The sequence below is a fragment of the Molothrus ater genome, chromosome 13 (assembly GCF_012460135.2).
Source record: "Molothrus ater isolate BHLD 08-10-18 breed brown headed cowbird chromosome 13, BPBGC_Mater_1.1, whole genome shotgun sequence".
NCBI lineage: Eukaryota > Metazoa > Chordata > Aves > Passeriformes > Icteridae > Molothrus > Molothrus ater.
This window is the reverse complement of record NC_050490.2, coordinates 10,348,281-10,367,700: the sequence shown is the minus strand read 5'-3', so window position 1 is coordinate 10,367,700 and position 19,420 is coordinate 10,348,281. Positions and strand designations below refer to the sequence as shown.

Genomic DNA, 19,420 nt, shown 5'->3' with positions numbered 1-19,420 from the left:
GCCTTCTCAGGTGACTCTTTCCATGATGTTCTTAGAGTCACAGGTTAAAACATTACAGTGGAACTGATGTGAAGTGGTTCAGCTGTCCTAGGAGAGTGTGTGTATCTATATACACACACACTGCTTTGACTTCTCTGCTTTCAAAACTCTGCATGCATTCCTCTAAGAATTAGGCAGCAGGTATGCTTCGAGGTTAGGATTGATGTTCTTCACAAATAAGAGAACTGGAGACTTTCATGCCATTTTACTAGCGTTGAATAACTGTTCAGTCCAGTGCATGCATTGATTTTGGATGCAGACAAATCAGTTTAGGTTCAGGAAGAAAACTTTGCATACAGAATTGCTTTGAAAGTATTTATTCTAGCAATTCCTGTAGTAATCTGTAGGGTAAGGCAAGGTCAGATTCCTGTGCAAATACAGAAGTAGTTTAAGTGTCAATTTGAAAGAGCATGGGAAGAGCACTAAAAAGGCTTTAATCCATAGCAGAAGGAAATGTAAATTAACGACCAAAGCCTGATTTAAAAAAAAACAAATTTAAATGTCTGCCAGGTATTCCAAGAGGGAAGATATATAGTGATCCAGTGTGAAACCAGTCCACTTCTTTGGAGGGTTTTAACCAATGCTGAGAACTTGAAGACTTGAGGACTGCTTGAAGAACAGCAGTTACTTCAAGCTCAGATGCATCAGCTTCCTGATGGGAGCTGGTCCTCCCCAGTATCCCCTGGAAACAGAGAAAGTTCTTTCACATACTGTCAAAGTAGGGCCTGGGGAAAGGTCTTTTTTCTTATAAGATACTGTACTGTGAAGAGATGAGCATTAGAGTGTTGCTCTGATCACAACTGAGGATGTACTCTGCTTGTACTCTAGCAAGGAACTAAACCAGGACAGGTCTCTATACCTGATTGTTTTTCTTCAATACTTACTTAAGTAGTGCATTCCAATAGAGCAGAGGCATCATATCAGCTTTCATGTGGTACATGGTTCTTCTCTCCTTACTCTGGTCAATGGGAAAGGTCTCCAAAGGCTGAGCGTTGTAGTCAAACTCAGCCAGAATCACCTTGTTGTAGCCTGTCACTAGTGGGCAGGATGTGTATCCATCATACTGCAATGAAATATACCCACTTCTCATTATTCTGACCAAAGCCTAAAGGCCATGGTTAACATTCACATTTCAAAATAACTTTCAAGGAGGTTTCTGCATTTCCAGTGTAAATATCAGTGAAACTGCTGCTAAGCCAGTTCTGGTTTGTTAACCCTAATACTAAGCCACTCTTTCAAATGCAGATCTGCTTAACATTGCTTAAATTAGACCTAATCTAGAACAAAATAGGGCATAATGTCATTAATGGCTGGTCATTGTAACCAGTGGAACTGGTGACCAGCAGATGTGGATGAGAGCTGGTGTTTGTTTCAGCAAGGCAACAGGAACTTCAATGAGAATTTCCAGAGAATTGCAGGATATTCAGGTTAGTGCTCCCAAGGAAGCCATGTGTAAAATAAAAGTAAAGGCTCAAGGACAAATTTGAACATAATTTAGGCTTAACAGCTGTAGTACAGAAGCTTCAGTTTACCTCCTTAAAAGATCATATCCTACATGGGAGAAGCAAGTTTGCAAGAGTTTTTCTGGAGCAGGTATTACCTTAACAGCGTAAGTAAATCACTTGCACTGATGAAAACCCTGACTAATCAGCCTCTAACCTTCTGTCAACTCAGAAGTCAGGGCTTCAAAGAGGTAATACCTTTCAATGGCAGTATCATGTACTGTGCAATTCCATTACTACTCTGACATGCAGCAAGTAACCATTTAGCACCACAACTGCAGAGGCAAAGCCTTTCCTACCTTCTGGTTCACACACTCAGCTGCTTGCAAGACTTCCTGCATAAGAAGGGAGAAAACATTCAAGAGAATTTCTCCCTAAGACAAGAACTGTAAGTACCTTTTTAACTGGCAACTTGTTCTTCATTACCAGAGAAATGGTTTTATCAAGGACTCCAGACTGTGCAGCTAAATAAAAAAGAAATAGAAATGTACTGTTTCAGCCAACAATTGTCATTACTAAAGCAAACAGTAGTACCCAGGCATTTTGTTGGACAATTCAGCTGCAATTGAACTTACATGTAAGTTTACTGACCCAGATTAAAAAAAAAAGGACTAATGCTTTGTCCTCACTGTTTTGAATATGTTAAAGTTTAATGAAACTTGACCTGATATTTTTAGCCTATGCCCATTCTCCTATGATAAATTATACTTGCTCAGTCTTATCAAACACTGACATTCTGGCACACTGAAGTAGTGTTTCATTTTGAGTGCTGTAACTGTGGACCCATTTACTGAAGTTAAGTACTCCACCCTTTCATTACATTAATAACATACTGTATAGCCTGGGATTTTTTCTACTCTTATTTGCCTTTTATTAGTTGTGAGACCATACACTTAAAGTGTTTTAAGTGTGGAACCTGTGGCTACAAGGCCAGAACATGTGATTTTTTGATAGTGACTATCAGGTGACACATGCATGAGGAGCTAAGATAAAGCAGAAAGGTTCATTACTGAATGGTGATGGAATACAAGAACACTTCATTCATTATATGACATTCTATGAACACAAAAAAAAATAGAATTAGTTAATCTGTGAGGCATCTAGAACAAGAGAATTGTTGGGTTAGTGGCATCAACATGGTCTGTAGGTAGCTAGCTGGTCCAGGAGACTCTGGGCCAAAATTGAAGTCATGACCTCAGGAGTAACAAACTAAAAAAAAGCTTACTGACTCCACTCTTGTCATTTACATACACAGACCTACACATGCAACTTTACCTACAGCTGCAGCAGTTTTTGATGTTGGAAGGTTGGTGCAGTCTCCAATACCAAAGACATTAGGATACTTTTTATGTTGTAGAGTCTCCTTATCTACATCCACCCAGCCACTTGCATCTGAGACAGGACTGTTGATGAGTACAGCAGGTGGCCCCATTGGGGGTGTGACATGAAGCATTTCATACTGAACAGAAAGAAAGACACTCAATGGTTAGTTCATCAGAACAAACTCTACCTGTTGGTATAAGGCAATAAACACAGTGTGGAGAGAGGGTTTCTTGGGTTTGTGTCTGTTTTGGGTTTTTAAACACAAGTATATAGAATGAAAATCTGCTCTCAAATTTCAAGTGCATCCTTTAATTAACATGAATCTTATCAAGCAACTCCATTTGGAAGAAATTTGCCTTCCTCCATACACACCTGAGACATTCCCATGGCATACAGGACTCCAGGCATTATTTATGAGACATTTTTTCTTCTCTCCACCTTGGTTTCAAAATTTTTAATGTTCTGCTAAAGTTAGAGATAGTACTCTCGGGGGGAAACAGCAATGCACAATGAGGCAGACTGTGTTATAACAATGTAAAAGTTACTTTGCAGTACACAAGGAAAAGAAATAGAACCAAATGAGGGGTCTGAAAGCTCCTGACCTGATAAACTTCAGTCTCTCCAGGTTTGTCCAAGTTTTCAAACACAGCTTCTTGCTTGTCTGCTCGAACTTCTATGAGGTTGCGCTTGTAGTTAACAACAATGTTCTTGTCCTTTATTATTTCAAGCAATGCATCAGCATATTTCTTAACACCAAAAATCACACCAAGTGAGGTGTTGAATATGATGTTTGCTTTGGAACGTTTTCCTGTCTGCAGGAGGAGATCCAATTAGCCTTTTCTATTAAGAAACTGTGATAAGAAGAGACAAAAGAACTGTGCTGCACTACTGAAGACCTGATAGAACTATTCATGCAGTTCAATTATTAATGAATGTTTAATTAATATTTCACAGCATGTTAGAAGGTAGACCCTTTCAGCGTGAGACACTGAAGATACCTCACACACACAACTCTTGAGAAGAGGTGGCTGCAAAGCACTGAGGAACTGCTTTATGCAGATCAAATTCTTGAAGCAGTTTAGTGTTAAAAAGCTTTCAAAAATCTTCACTTCTGTGCATAATTCAGGTACTCACCCAGCAGGCAGCTCATGAAACTTAAACACATATGAAGCCTGATGCTTCCACCTGTCGTTGTCTTTTGCTTCCACTAAGCTTGCCTGGCTAAGACTCCTCCTGATGCTGAGACAATGCACCACCCCAAGGAGCAAGCATAGCCACTTTTCAGACTAGTAGACAAATGGCAACAGGTATGAAGTACTTAAAGTAACAAGAATGATGTAATTCCAGCCAGCGTTATTTTGGTGCACCATTTATAGTAATAAATTAGGCTGAGAAGAGTTGTATCTGCAGCTCACCAGAAGCAGGGCAAGCCATTATTTCAGTATGAAATTCTGAACTGAATTTCTGAATTCTACAAGTTTCTCTAACATTAAATATATGTTAAATATTTACATACATTCCTTATACATTAAAAATGAAAAAGCAACTTAGTCACTTTAATAATCCTGAGTCACAGCACTCTCATGTCTTTTATATTTGTTTTAAAGATAATATGAAACCCTTAGAACAAGCCTTCCTTCCAACTGTGAGGAAAAGCACTGGCAGAGAGGGTACAAGACTTACTTTTCTCAAGTATGCATCTGCTAAATACATAATCTTCTGAGGAGCCCCTGCACACTTCACTGGAGTATTTGGAAAAGTGAAGATAGCATTTCCTTCCTTAAAATCTTGTAAAGCTCTCCATGTTTTCTCTACTGTCTGGGCTGAATAATTGGAACCTATTTTAGGGTGATTAAAACCTTCAGGCAAGCCTTTGATCTAGGAAAAGAGAAATTAGGATTTCAAGTACAGATGGCAAAAGTTTTGTCAACACTGACAAGTATTAAATACAGACCGAGAAATAACTACATAAGAAGTTTCTATCAATAAGAAAGTCCATATTTACTTGCTACTTGGTATTTTTAAAATAGAATTTAGTATATGATTTTGTAGATGTACATTTAGTGAAATTGGTTTGCAACATCTGAGCATAAGTCTTCAGAGCAGACCCAGTCCCAAGTTTTTTAGACTGAAATTCAGAGTAACAATATATAAACATCATCACAAGTAAAAATCATGTAAAAAAAAAGCATTATGAAAATTTATTAGGTGAATTAAACTCTTCTGTAATCAGTTGCAGATTTGCCTAGGATCATTTTGTTTTTACTAATCTACATCCAGTAATTATTTCCCTAATACTCCTACTATGACCCGAGCATCTGATTGTGAGAAAGGAAGTGGTACCCATTTTAAAATAATGGATTGCAGAAATTCTGTGAGAATATAGAGTCATGTTACATGCACTGCCATGTGTTTGGGACGTTCCAGTCTGCACCAGAATACACTGCTGGTGAAGAGAAACCATCCCCCTTTTTCAAGTGTCCACTTTTGTTTTGAAGTTACTCTGAGTTTTCATTACAGAGTGTGATTAACTGTGTTACATGGCTTCTACTAGTGAACACTGAATTTATTTTTATCAGCTTGTATTGAAGCAATAGATATGAAGACTGAGAGGAGAGTCACTGAACATGCTGCAACTCCTCATTCCACTGACCTAAACACCAGAGCTTATTTGTGACTGTAGCTAACTGAGACCAGCTCTTGCTTGACATATATCTTGAAAGCTTTTCAAACAGATACTTAAATATATTGTCAGGTACTACATCATATTCAGGTCAGGGTAAAACCACAAGAGTCAAATTGCTCAGACATCTTGCTTTTGTGTTTTCCTCCTCCTACATATCACTGTGGTCATTCTTGCACCAACATTTTCCTCAGAGTGTCACTGTGTGCAGTGTACAGGAAACGTTTCACAGGGGAAGGGCCCCAGGGCCTATTTAAACTCAAGCCCGGTAACTCAGCTGGCTCCTGTAGAAGTGCATCCTTTAAGAAAGGTGAGGGTAGCTCAAATTAATTCTGCAGGTCAGATTTTACTGCCTGCTCTGTTTACCTCATCCTGTGTACATTAGAGATGCCTCAGACTCCAGTCAGCACACCTTATTATCTCATTATTACAGCTGCCTTAAAGCTCTGGACTTAACTTGCTGCCCCATCTACTGATATTGCCATAGAGATGCAACAAAGTTGTCATAAAAGGCTTTCCCAAGGGTAATTTGGGTTATTACACAGAGATCTGTGGTAGGAGTAAAGTCATTAGTCTGCCTTCTAGCTCTTTAATTCATAGTGTTCAATACCTTGCAGTATAAACAGTTCTGAAAAGCCATTTGCTTTTCTGAATGTACGTGATGCTATTAAAATTAGTAAATATATGTAAAACAAATACCTTTTCATAATGCAGACTAATTCCAAGAGCAATTATCAGATACTTGTAAGATACCTGTTGTGTAAGGAATAAAAAGAATTTTAGACAAAGAAACCAAAGCATTACATCAAAGTAAATTTCAGTTACCTGACAGCAACAGAGTCACAAGGAAGGAGATACAGGGAGCATCAGTAGCATAAATTAAGCTCTAAAAATTCTAGTTAAAATGCTAACTGCATTATGAGTTACACACATAGCCTCTGTTATACACAGACCCAGGTATCTGGAGCAAAAATATTCTCTCTCTTCAGTTCACCATAAACAGGGCAAAGGCTTATGATAATAGTATTTTAAGTTGATGTTATTCTAACCTAGTTATCTACCACAGTTTTTATTAGAAAAAGATTTTAGGATCAAGTATATAAGACTAATTGGAATTTCCCAGCCTCCTAGAAGCTGGAGGCCTTGCTCATTAGGCAGTTCTAAGAGAATCTGCAGGAAAGGGACAGAACTCATGACATAAAATAAAAAACTTTTTTTTTTTTTCATTATTACCCTGATGTCATTCTCCAGCCAGACATAGTTCTTATCTGGATCCAATGCTGTAACTTGAGATCTGATCCACTCAACACCTGAAGGCATTACACTTCTCATGGGACGTGCAGAAGCTGCCAGCTGCTTTGCACCACCACCAACCAGGGTCCACAGGGGCTGATAGTAATGAGTCTGAAATAAAAGTTCAAATGGACATTTCAAAATTGTTTAAAGGGACTTAAAGGCACATCACTCCAAATGCTCAGAGCAATGTGCTCTAAACATTGTACTATTCTTAACAAAAGAAGGTGTATAAACAGCTGTATAAGCAACCAAGATTTTTCCATGACAAAGCCGCAGGGATGTACAAATCTCACGAAAAAGAAAGTGTCATATAAAATCTTTTGAAAGATGGTTAGTTGGCTTACTTTCCACAGCTAAAAACATGTGGGGCTGCAGAGGGATGAGAATCAGACCCATCTGGTCACATGTAAAATGCTTATCCTTGACAGTGCTTTACAGCAGAGGGACACTCACCTTATTTGGCTCAACAACAGCCACATTTTCTGCCCCCACTCTCCTCTTCATCCGAGCACTCATGGAGATTCCACCAGCGCCTCCACCCAACACAAGTACTTCATAATAATCCCTGACAGCACACCTGGCTGCTGTGTGTAAGGAGCTCATCTTCTGCATTCCTGGTTTCAGCAGCCACACACTAGAACGGAGACAGGAGCAGGAAAACACTGCTCCAACTGCTGACATCTTTCATTAAGTGGGAAGCTAGGAGATAAGGAAAGGCACCAGTAACAATTAGAGGAGGCAGAATTTATATCTATTTAAATGTCTGGGTTAGTTTTCAAGGCAAAAATTATAATAATAAATTCCTCAAGTCATCAGGCAAGAATTACAGCTTTTTCATTTATTTACTCATTTATGTTACTTACCAACCGGAATTTCAAAATCACACCTGAAACCTCAAATATTTCAAGAAAATCTGCTAATGTCAGCTTCAAAAATTCTCCACTACACCAGATGTAGTTCAGCAACTCATTCTGCACCTTTATGTGCTATCTTGACATCCCTCATGTCTCTGTATCATGAGTTCTTTATAATTCTTTATAATCTATGCCCCATTATTAATCCTTACAGTTACAATTTAGGACAGAGAAGGAAAAATCCCAGAGGCATCCACTGTAAAACCAATGCTAATAATTTTGTTTTGCAGATGCAAAACATGATGCAAACATTTTCTTCTCATTCCCTCCCCATTCAGAACAAAACACCCAAATCCACGGGAAGTTAGTTTAACTTCAGAAGGCTGTTTATCATCTGTGCAGGCAGCTATTTAAAAATGTGCACTTCCATTTATAGATCTCTTTTCCCTTTCACTCTAAGGCTATTTGTTTGTATGCTTTTAGAATAAGTCTGTTTAATACTGAAGAAAACGCACTTTCAAGAAATCATAGTTAAGACTGAGCAGGAGAGCTCAGTACCTCAGTATCTCAACTAGAGCCTAGAACAAACACGTAACCCAAGCAAGGCAGTTCTTGCAGAGTTCTTGCTCAGTACAACTGCAATTTCTTCTTCTCCAGGGCACCTCCCGTATGCTAAGCTCCTCAGACTGCCTGCTTTATCGGACCAGTTTATTGAAGGAACTTGGAACAAAGAGAGTTAGACAAGTCCTACTGGCAAGAAGTACAGATCATTGCAACTATTCTTTAACAGCTAGTCCAGATCAGCAGTGAAGTACTCCACCCATGCACGTGTGCGAGCTCGGCGGGCAGCCCCCGGCCGGCTCCAGACCTGCGAGCCCCTCAGCTCCGGTCACAGCGGCCGCTGCTGCTGCGCGGCCCCGAGGCCGAGGCACCCGGCCCGGCGGGGGGAGCACGGCCCTGACCACGGGGCCGGGGCACGACCCGCTCCGCGCTGGGCGAGGCCGCTGCGGCCCTCAGGCTCCCCGCAGGCTGCCCACCGGCACGGCCCCCGCCGCCTCCCGGCTCGGCCCCAGCGGACACCCGCGCTACCTCACGGCGGCCCGGACCCCCCGGGCCCGCTCCCCGCTCCGCACTCACCGCTCCTTGCGCCGAGCAGGGCGGGCACGGACCGCGCCGTCGGCCGTGTGCGATCGGCGCCGGTGCCGGGAGCGGCGGGGCGGAGCTCGGGGCTCCGGGTGCTGCCCAGCCGCGGGCAAAGGCCGCGGTCCGGTCGGGAAGGGCAGGGCCGGGTGGCGCAGCCGGCGGTGGTCGCGGAGCCCCCGCGAGGGCCTGAGCCGAGCGCTCCCCTCCGGGCAGGTACCGGTGGCCCCCACAGCTCCAACCCCTTGCTTCCCAAAGTTTTGAAACTCCAGTCCTAAACCTGGCCTCCTGCCAATCCCGGTAACCCAGCCGTGCATTCGGCGTTGGCCTCCATCCCAGGCAGCAGCCCAGTCCCACCTGGACACACACGGCACGCGTCACGCACATCGCCATTACCAACGGCAGAATCACCACTAATACAGTACCTGCCATGGAGGGAGCACGGATACTTCAATATCTGAACTTTCTCCAGTTACTTCAATATCTGAACTTCCTCTGTGAGCACCAGCCCTAAACTATAATCTAGGAGCCCTTTTCCATAGACAGAAAACCAGCAAAATTATTAAGCTTAATACCACCAAAACACTTACTAGATCAGATCAATAAATAATAATAAATGAGCTCTGATGGAGTGCATCCCCCAGTGATAGGCAAAGGCTCTCTTTTCAAAGCTGCTGAACACCCAGAGTTCCTGGGTTTCACTGGACAGAAAATATACTGAAAAAAGACACATATTTTTTAGAGTGTGTCATAGAGATCAGACTTATTGTTAATAAAAGAGACTTCTCTAAAGAGAAAAAGGCCCCAAGGTTTATAGTTACATCCTTTAAAACACCCAAACTGCCCATTTTTATAGTTTTTATGACTTTCTCAACTTCCTGTCCAGTGGCCTTTGTATAATCAGAGTGCAGCCTTTTTTTCACATTTTTTGTTCTAAGAGGTTGATCCTCATCTCTGTGCATGAGAAAATTGTTGGCCTGTTTTTTTAAACATGTATTTTTAAGACTGCCTTTAAACATTGCAGTATTTTCTTTAAGCTCCCATGCATATTTCCCCATAGACTGCTTACAGATATAGCCTGCAGTTTTAATTAAAAAAATTACTCAAATGAATTCCATAATTCAGAAACTCACAAACCAAACATGAAGAAACTCCTCACCTTCAGCACAGAGGCGTCCAGCAGCCGTAGGGAGCAAGCACTGCCTTAACCTTTCCAAAGTCCAGGCAGGATGAGAGGGTGGGAGCTGCTGTGTGAGGGCTGGGCACACACTGCCTAACCCTAACCCTGGACTACCACATTTATCTACTCCATAAGGAACTTTTTATAAAATCAAGCACGACTAAGTGTACACAGCAACAGAACTGCTCACTCAAGCTGTGCATGACGATGAAAGCATGTATTTTTAGATGTCAGTATTGTTAATTTCATCCAATAGAGCATTTACTTTTATGCATTAAGACTTACAAGACTATTTGGTAGAACATCCTATAGATGTAGAACAAACTATAATGAATTATAGTTTTCACTGAAGTAATTTAAGAACACATTAATAGAAGTTATGTAAATGGAACAAACTTCATCCTATACATTTTTATTAATTTTCCTCCTTTATTACAGAAAGGTCATTTAATAAAATTAGGTCCTTATTCATAGAAAACCCAGATCTTATAATGCTTTTATGGGAAAAGTTAATCAATCTCATTTTTATGTACATGCATGTGATTCCTCAAGTAAGCACTGTCCGCTTTTACCCCTTTGATTGGAAATTATTCAAAACTCTGAAATGTGCCAAATTTCAAAAGTATCAATTTCTTAGAATTCTCTTGTTTTAATTAAAGTAACCATGATTTTTTTGAAACAAAACAAAATCCCACAAAACCACAGTTCTTTGAAAAAAACACAGTTCTTGACAGAGAGAGAGAATATGACTTGATATAGTAAACTGGATTCTGTGAGGGCATACAAATCAAGAAATATCAAAGGAATTCAATCCTGATTTGGATACCGAGGCATCCAGTTTCATGTAATAGTTTAATGAGAACGATTTTAATTCCCAGAATCTGATTGTGAAATTACATCACAAAATAAAATACTTAGACAACATTTAGTTATGTACATTCTGCTCCAAAAAATGGACTGTGGAAATACTTTACATTTCTCTTAGAAATACATACAAACCACAGCAGAGGCCAACAATCCACTGGCAATTACTGGCCATGAGTCAACTTCAGGGAAAATACCTGGGGAAAGTTTTAATCTAATACTGCTTCACTAAAAGCATTTCAGTGTCCCTTCAGACTGCTTTAAGTAATTTGTTCTCCTTGCCCCAAAACATTATCCCAGTTTACCTTGCATGATGCCTGGATACTTGTTAGAGTACGTCTTTCACAGAAGAAGATAACAAATATTAAGAACAGGAAATTAGGAGTTCAGAAAATGACAGTACAGAAAGTCCAGGAAGGTGCACACTGTGTGAGTCATCTAAAACAGAAGGAAAAGTAAAATGAACTGTGCCCCTGTGATACATTCCTATACATTTTTTATGGAAAGCTTTACATAGCTTACCCTTTATCTTACTTCAAAACACATCATTTACATTATCACTTAAAAAGAAACACAGATATACTTGAAAAGAAGTACAATTATAAAATAACTAGTTTGTTAGCCTGTAGGAACAAATAATTTAAAGCTCTTTCACTAGTCTAGACAATTTGTACATTCATTTGAATGGGAGTTCACACCAAGTGCTGCAAGATAGGAATTACATTCAGAGGAATGGATATCAACCTCCATTCCAAATTTCTCATCAATAGACACTAATATAATCATCATTCTGGGCGAGGACTCTTATTAATAAATCTCTTAGATAGCTCTGAAGTGCAAATAATTCATTTGTTAAGGAAAAAACACTAAATGCAGTCGTTTTCCCACAAGTGGCTGAATTTCACATGAAGTGGAAAAGTTTAGTTTTGGTTATGTTTTATTTTGTCACACAAGATAACAAAATTACAACTTCTAATCCCACAAAAATATGCTTAGACCACACAAGTCTTCCTAATAAACCACTACAGAAGCAACAGTTTCCTGGTTTGACTTAAATGTTTGGAAGCACAAAATCATTAATCTTTGCATTGCGCACGCATCAATTTTGACAATCTTTAGTGTTCTGCTTCTCCCCTGCCAATCCTTTCAGCTGGGAACTTATTCAGAAGTTACTTTAAAGCTGTTCTTAAGTTACTTGATGACGAAAAAAAAAAAAAGATTGCTGCAATGAAGTGAACTTTTACACTGATATTTTCTTCAGTTCTTTAGAGATGGATCAAACTAAGGCTGCACAAGAAATCAGTATTTATGATCAAAGACAGATCCCAACTGCATGAAACAAAGCAGTTTCAGTGAAAATGCAGCCACTGAAGTCTGGTGATGAGAACTGAACTTTAAGAAGTTCTTTGCATTTTGTCTGAAAAACATGTGCCAGTCATCAAATCTCTCAGAATTCTGAACACCAAAGGAAGAGAAGAAAACAAAAACAGATAGGTACTTAAAACTATGATGCCAAGTTCTCCTATATACATATATATAAAAATTAACTTACATTATAATATCAAACTGCATAGCATTACAAAAGAAGGCAACTTGAATGGCTGAAATCAAAAAATGTGAATGTTACCAACTCTATTATTACCATTCTGGAATTTATAATTCCAGAGAGTAGACTGTGGCTAGCAACAGCTGTAGCCCAATTTAAGCAAAGTCTGCTTTAATTCCAGTGAATGTAGAAATCATTAATTCAGACAAGTTGCTGCATGCTCTGTTTTCAGGTCCTCTTTGCAGGTTTTGCTGTTAACTGTTTCTCTCTTTCAAGTTCCTTCTCACGTTGCTGCTCCCGTTCCAACTCTTCCTTCTGCCTCTTTTGTTGCAGCTTAAGTGCTCTTTTCTAAACAGAAAATACAAGAAAATAACTGTAAGTTTTATTTAATTTATATTTAAACCGAAGCAACAAACAAATCCCTCCCATTCTGCCTCTCTCCAACACACCCTCCTTTGAGGGTGACTCAAATGACTCATACTACATATGACTGAATGTAGCATAAACTGTTCCTTTTTGCTTCATTCCTCTCACTTTGCTACTGTTCAGAAATGGGAAGTTTGTGACCTACACTGGGAAAACACAAACTGGAGCCCCCTTCAGTCTCACTAAAAGTCATCCTTTGGGTATACCTGATACGGTTCTTACCATGCAATTTACTGCCTCCAAGCAAAAATTCTCTTGTTGAACACACTCACTAATCTTGCCAGAATGTAACCAGGCTGTCTATATAGCATGAAACCTGTGAACTTATGCCCTGTTCATGGTACATTAAACAGAAGGAGAAATTCTTACATTGGTGACAATCTAGTTTCCATTGAAATGAAACTGAAACAACAAAGAGAACTGCTTGGAATGGAGTGGACTAAAGCAACAGAACAAGGCATGATTCATACACCACCTAAACATGAAGATTACACTGAAAGAGTAGTTCAGATGTGTAAGATGCTTGAGCACCATTAGGAGCAAGTGAAAGGATAAAAACATACATGGCTTGGAGCTACTGAAAACATCATTTTAAGATAAAATTCTATTTTAATCAGAATTTTCAGCATGCATCCAAAATAAAAGTTGGAAGTCAATAATACATAAGTAAGTATCTGTATTGGAAAGTAAAAATATTTATCCCACTTACTTTTAACTTTGATGTCTTTTCATGCAGCATCATCATTTCATTTCTAATATTCACTAACTTGTTGTGATAGTGTTTAGCTTCTGAAAACTTAAAAACCATAACTGTTAAAGCATTGACTGTCAAGTTAGAACAGTTGTTTTATAAAGCTACACAGTAAAATAGCAATCAAAAACAGTGGTTACCAGAACAGTTTGATAATGGAACAAACATGTTCAAGTTTATATATAAAATTTACATATCACATATATTAATATAGAAAACTACTACAATACAACAGTTGCACACAGTAATCTACTGAGTTAAGATTAATGAAAAAGAACAAAAATATTACAATTTTATGCACCATACAGGAATGTTTCATGCACCATTCCTGCTAGTCTGGCGAGGTGCACTCCCATGCGGGAGTCTCAATCCTACTGGAAAAATGTGTACATTTGCTTTGGCTGCTGGCTTTGAACAGCCAGTCCCACCAATGCTGCCTGCCTGAGCCTGCACTCTCTTCCCACTGCCCTTCCTATTTAAGGGAAACATGCTGGTTCCCACCCTCTCCAGCAGTTTGTCCCTAATATCTGAGCTGGTTTTCTTTCTGTAGGTCATTAAGAAAAAGGAAAAGACAAAAGCTGCTAGGAATGCTTCAGCAAGAAAATCTATGCTAATCTAGAATTTAAAAGGCATTACTCATACTTACCAAAGCATTGATATCAACAATGGAGTTACACTCTTTGAATTTTGAAATTTCTTGTTCTAATGTTTCTAGCAGTACCACTTGGTTCTGTCTAAAACAAAAAAAAAAAGATGCATAAACCCAAAGTAAAGCACCCCATTTGCTTTTCAACCAGCCCTTTAAATAGACTTTTAATCAAAACAGTATCAATACACACTTCCCAACAGCACAAGGATATCCAGGATAAATATCCCAAAAACTCTGAAGAGGCACTCTCCAGGTTGCAGTGGTTGACTGAAAAGAAGAACAATTAGCTCTTGACTTTCCACTTGGGTGCCCCTGCATCATGATGGAGGACGAAGTTATTTCTGTACAGAACTTGTGTGAATTCCTGGTGATTATTAAGGATCTCCATTCCACACAAATCAGCTCAAGTCTTTCCAGACAAAGGCTGCCCTTGGCAGGAGCATAACCACATCATGCATAGTGAAACCCAAACTAAGGTACCCTGCAAAAACTGAGATGGATCTGTGTAAAGCTCCTTCCAGTATCTCTGTATCCATGGCAGATCTGATCTGCATTTGAAATCAACCATTCTTGGTTATCAGTGAGGTATCAGTGTACAAAGAACTCTTATCTGTTTAGCTCCTTACTTGTATTGTTCAAGTGTTTTGCAATATGGTTTAGAGACTGAACAATAAATATCTCACTACAAGCTGCTCTGAATACAAACTGCATGTCTCCAAGCAAAATAAATCCAGCTTTTAGCACACTTTTGCACTACAGAAGTGAATAAGCATTTAAGAAATCTAGGTCTTCTGCTCTGCCTGGCTTAGGGCATTTTACTCTTCTAGTGTTACACATTCTTCAGCCATAGTGCTCACAGGCTGCACTGCAGCTCATACACCCCCTGCTACTCCCACAGATCACTGAATTATTCAGGCTGCTCGAGTCAGGATACAGAAATGCTGATAAACTATATTCCAGTTAAAGGGAGCTGGCACATTATATTGAAAAGAGCAGCAAATCAAGTAAGCACGTGTATGAAGTTGGTTCCAAAAATCTGCTTACGTAAGTTCCTGCAGTGCTGATTTTGATCGCTGAAGATCAGGCAGATAGTGGGAAATCAATCCTTCAGTCAGCTGCTCCACAGCCTTCTCATCTATTAAAGGCAGATCTTCTACAACTCCTTCATCTGGAGACGCATCACTGGGACCTACACCAAACAACAGCAAGGCTGAATGGAGTGTGGCAGGTCAGCACACACTTCAAGCTTCACCTAGAGCAACTTATTTTCCTTTTCAAAAAATTAAATGCATTAAAACACATTAAAATTCTCTGCACTTTTTCAATTAAACTGGACTTTCATCTTCCTCTTCTTCTTTATTCCTCCCTTATTCTCAGACCTGTATCACAAGCTGAGCTGATAAACCCCTTTATGTGAACAGCAGCAGAATAGAAAGAGGGAAATATAACTGTTCCATATATATATTAAAAAAAAATAAAATTGAGTACTCCAGTCTACTGAAGAAAAAAATAGGCAACATCAGTGTTCTGACTATGTATCAAGAGTACCTAAACATTAACAGCCCTCAACCTTTGCTTTCAAAGTCTGAGAACAAGCCAGGCTATGAAAGGTCTTCGCCTGTCACTCAAAACACCAAGAGTTCATGCCGAACTCCAAGAACTGAACTTCACAGCCTGGAATTCTCGTACGGGCACTCTATGATTATTTTTTGTCTGCTCGTGGAAGATAAAACCCTTTACCCTACAGGCCCCCGCACGGGAGAGAACGCTGCGGGAGGCAGCCCCTGCCCTCGGAGGGAGCCCGTCCGTAACGGAGCTTCCCGGCGGCGGCTCCAGCCTCTCCTCGGCTCTCCCTGCACCCGCGTCCCGCCCGGCCCGGGCTCCCCTCACGTACCCAGCGAGCGCCCGGGCTCACCCGTGACCGCCGCCTCCTTCCCCTCCGGCCGCTCCGCGCCGCTCATCGCTGCCGCTCCCGGCGCCCTCCGGCAGGGCAGAGCAGGGCACGGCAGAGTAGAGCAGGCACGGCAGAGCAGAGCAGGGCACGGCAGGGCACGGCAGGGCAGGGCCGCCCGAGCCCGCGGCAGGCGGGTCCGGCTGCCCTCACCGAGAGGGCCGGCCCGGCGCCCCTCGGCCCGCGCCCCGCCGCCGCCGCCGCACCATAGAGCCGCCGCCGCCGCCGCCTCCTCCGCCGCGCTCCGGGCCTGGGCCGCGCCTGGCACGGAAGTGACGCGAGAGGGCCGCGCCGGGCAGCGGGGCCGCGCCGGGCAGCGGGGCCGCGCCGGGCAGCGGGGCCGCGCCGGGCAGCGGGGCCGCGCCGGGCAGCGGGGCCGCGCCGGGCAGCGGGGCCGCGCCGGGCAGCGGGGCCGCGCCGGGCAGCGGGGCCGCGCCGGGCAGCGGGGCCGCGCCGGGCAGCGGGGTGCGATAGCTCCGGCCCGGCCTGCCCGGGGACAGCGGCTGCCCGGCGGGAGCAGCACAGCGCGGCCCAGGGAGCTGCTGCCGCACAGGAAACACCTACAGGCACTGCAGGTGTCCTTTCGTAGGGACATCCTTGCTCTTGTATTTTATAGATTTGGATTCTTCAGAAACCGTGCAAACTTTACACTACTTGTAGCTTTTGTGTATGCGTCTGTCTCTCTGTCTCTGCATCTCCCCAACAGTGTGCAAGAGCAGAATCACTTCACACAGTATTTTAGAATATTCTGAGTTGGAAGGGGCCCAGAGGTACCATTAAGTCCAGCTCTTAAATGAGTGGCCGATATGGGGATCAAACTGCCACCTTGGTGTCATCAGCATCCTGCCCTGAGCAGCTTGCAAGTATTTTCTATGGTAGGATTTAAGGTTTTTTCCTCTTTTACCTACAAAGGTCTTTTGAGGAAATGCAGGTGCAACTATAGAAAAACTAATGAAGGACCACTCAGAAAAAAAAAAATAAGGCTGTATTTTAATATATACCCAAACCTTAAAGATTAAATTCAATTCAGGCAGTCCCCCTAATGCTTTTCAGAAACAGATTGAGGCAAAAAAATGGGCTTTTGAGGTGATCTGTCAACCTTAAAACTAACATTTCTAACAGAAAGATTGTTGCAATTCATTTGCATTTTTCTTCATATGCATATTCTAATTAACTTTTGTTCACAATTATGTCACTATTCCATCATCAGATTAAAGACTTACCCATTTTCCTGCTTTTTTAAAGAAGCAACAAGAGGAAGGTGTTAATTAACTCGAACAGACTCAAAATCTTAATCCCAACTGGTTAGCAATTTTACTTAAAAGTTGCTTTTGGTAGGGGGGAAAACCCACAACTTTTGTTGAAAGTTTCACTGGGAAAGACTTTGCCGTTTCCAGATGGAATTTCTAGTAAGAACAAGTGAGATAATGACTCTGAAATAGTCTCACTTGAGATGTGGGAGTTTCAGATTTGTGCTCCTGCTTTGCCTGTTCCAGGCCTTCCCACGTCTTGCAGAAATAGACTAAGGATTGGAATAGAAAACTGCTATCTGGTTTTCTAGACAAATTAAAATTTAACTGTTTGTTAACCCAAATGTTCCAAAAAAGAGGATGATAGAAACCTTTTTTTGTTCCTTTTCTTCTGCAAAATGTCCTGTTTCACAGTAACTATTTCCCAAGTGCCTATGTTTGTAATACTGTTAACACCACATAATTGTGTTTCATTTTATGTTGTAGCAACTGTGTTCAGAAACCATTAATGGACACTGTCACATAGGCATTTTGGATTTTATTTGCAACCGATTTAAGCAGTTACATCTATTGTAACCATGCCCCATCCTAGAAGTGTGAGTGAAAATGGAGTTAAGTTAGCTTGAATTGTATAACAAATAGGATGTTTTAAACCATCAGCGTTGGAGGTGCCACGTGACTTCAGGGATGACAACATGAAAAGGAAATACTTCACATTAATAGATAACCTCTCAGAGACTCTCTGTCCTCATTAAGTAAATGAGACTATAGAAAGAGTAGAGCCTTGGCTGTTACAATGAAGAAATTGAGTGTAGCTGGTACAAACAGTTCTGTTCAGAGAATGAACCATGCATGAGCTGGTTCTTGACTTGATAACACGTCTGGTTCCAATGCATGAGCTGGTTCTTGACTTGATAACACGTCTGGTCTTAGTTATTCAGTAAAAGGTGAGCAAAGCAAACCTTGGTGCCCTGGTTTAGTGTGTTAGTCCCCCCAGCTAAATACCCTTCCTCAGTGCTGGAAGTTTCTGTTCCTGTAGGAGTGGCAAAGCTCCAGTGTAAAGCCCAACATTTTAAGACAGTTTTAAATGCAGTTCTTTTGGTGCCTCCTGGAGCCTGGCTGCTCATGCCTGTGTGTCCTTCACTCACTCTGTGCTGGTACAAGTGGTGAAACTCTTGAAACACAGAGTGAGTTAAATCACGCAGAGAGAACAGAAACATCCAAAATGGGTGAACTGGAACACAGCTGGGAGCACTTTCCTGGGCAGCAAGGCTGGCTTAACTGGTTTCCCGTCCTTGGCTGCTCATTCTGACTCCCACACTGTTCACTGCCCCCTCGTTGTCATATGGATGTCTGTGCAAGCTGAGATCATGCAAGCAGTCTCAATTACATATACAAATATATCCAAAACCCTCCCAATACGCATTGTTTAATTCTGACCCATTTCAGGGACTCAGTTCATTGTCTGGCCCCTGAACAATTGTGCTGGTAACAATGCTGGGGGAATCATGAGGTGGGTAAAAGGGCAGGAGATGGCACCACTTTAGCCACTTGAAGAAAAATAACCTGAGATTCACACTCAGAAAAACAGCCATGTTGTAAAGTGGCAAGGGAGCTCATATAAAGTGTCATACTGTCTATTTTTGGACATCATTAAGAGAACAACAATAAACAACCTCCACCCAAGGCCAGTTTACCACAGAGGACTCCCCTTCCCACAGGGCCAGTTCCAAGAAGGGGCTCACTCCCTGGCCTCCAGCACTGCCCTGATGCCTACCAGAATCTGCTATCAGCCTTTGACCAGGAAAGGAGTGCCCTTCTCCAAAATCCTGCACATCTATACAACTCTAAAGTCTTCTCTTGGTAACCTCCTTCAACCCAGTAACAAAGCAAGACATGTACTTTCTCTCTGACAGGCATGATTTCCCAGAAATGTTTATGGCTTAGCAAACTGACTGAAGACAGT

The 19,420-nt window shown here is 41.5% G+C and overlaps 2 protein-coding genes across 4 annotated transcripts; both read right to left on the bottom strand.

Moving 5' to 3' along the window:
• Nucleotides 1-229: 229 nt before the first annotated feature.
• Nucleotides 230-10,317, bottom strand: SQOR (sulfide quinone oxidoreductase). Of its 3 annotated transcripts, none has more exons than XM_036389383.1 (10): nt 8,835-10,317; nt 7,297-7,542; nt 6,781-6,951; nt 6,247-6,300; nt 4,548-4,742; nt 3,467-3,676; nt 2,817-3,000; nt 1,938-2,005; nt 924-1,102; nt 230-721 (listed from the first exon to the last, which is right to left on the bottom strand). In XM_036389383.1, the coding sequence occupies exons 2-10, from the start codon at nt 7,522-7,524 to the stop codon at nt 664-666; spliced, it is 1,347 nt and encodes a 448-aa protein (XP_036245276.1). In that variant the 5' UTR covers nt 7,525-7,542; nt 8,835-10,317; the 3' UTR covers nt 230-663. The 3 variants fall into 3 exon arrangements, with proteins under 3 accessions (XP_036245276.1, XP_036245278.1, XP_036245277.1); XM_036389385.1 differs by lacking the exon at nt 8,835-10,317 and adding an exon at nt 8,256-8,580; XM_036389384.1 differs by lacking the exon at nt 8,835-10,317 and having other exon boundaries at nt 7,297-8,580.
• Nucleotides 10,318-10,823: 506 nt separating this feature from the next.
• On the bottom strand, nt 10,824-16,399 carry BLOC1S6 (biogenesis of lysosomal organelles complex 1 subunit 6). The gene is made up of 5 exons (XM_036389387.2): nt 16,148-16,399; nt 15,298-15,442; nt 14,251-14,338; nt 13,563-13,649; nt 10,824-12,775 (listed from the first exon to the last, which is right to left on the bottom strand). The coding sequence occupies exons 1-5, from the start codon at nt 16,212-16,214 to the stop codon at nt 12,656-12,658; spliced, it is 507 nt and encodes a 168-aa protein (XP_036245280.1). The 5' UTR covers nt 16,215-16,399; the 3' UTR covers nt 10,824-12,655.
• Between the last annotated feature and the right edge of the window lie 3,021 nt (nt 16,400-19,420).

Coding starts and splice junctions, on each gene's coding strand:
- BLOC1S6 (XM_036389387.2), bottom strand. CDS start 16,214: ATGAGCGGCGCGGAGCGGCCGGAGGGGAAGGAGGCGGCGGTCACGGGT. Junction 14,339..15,297: donor TCAGCACTGCAGGAACTTAC/GTAAGCAGATTT, acceptor TTTTTGTTTTAG/ACAGAACCAAGTGGTACTGC. Junction 13,650..14,250: donor TTGTTGATATCAATGCTTTG/GTAAGTATGAGT, acceptor ATGGTTTTTAAG/TTTTCAGAAGCTAAACACTA.
- SQOR (XM_036389383.1), bottom strand. CDS start 7,524: ATGTCAGCAGTTGGAGCAGTGTTTTCCTGCTCCTGTCTCCGTTCTAGT. Junction 6,952..7,296: donor CTGTTGTTGAGCCAAATAAG/GTGAGTGTCCCT, acceptor CTTTTATTTCAG/ACTCATTACTATCAGCCCCT. Junction 6,301..6,780: donor GGCTGGAGAATGACATCAGG/GTAATAATGAAA, acceptor CTTACACAACAG/GTATCTTACAAGTATCTGAT.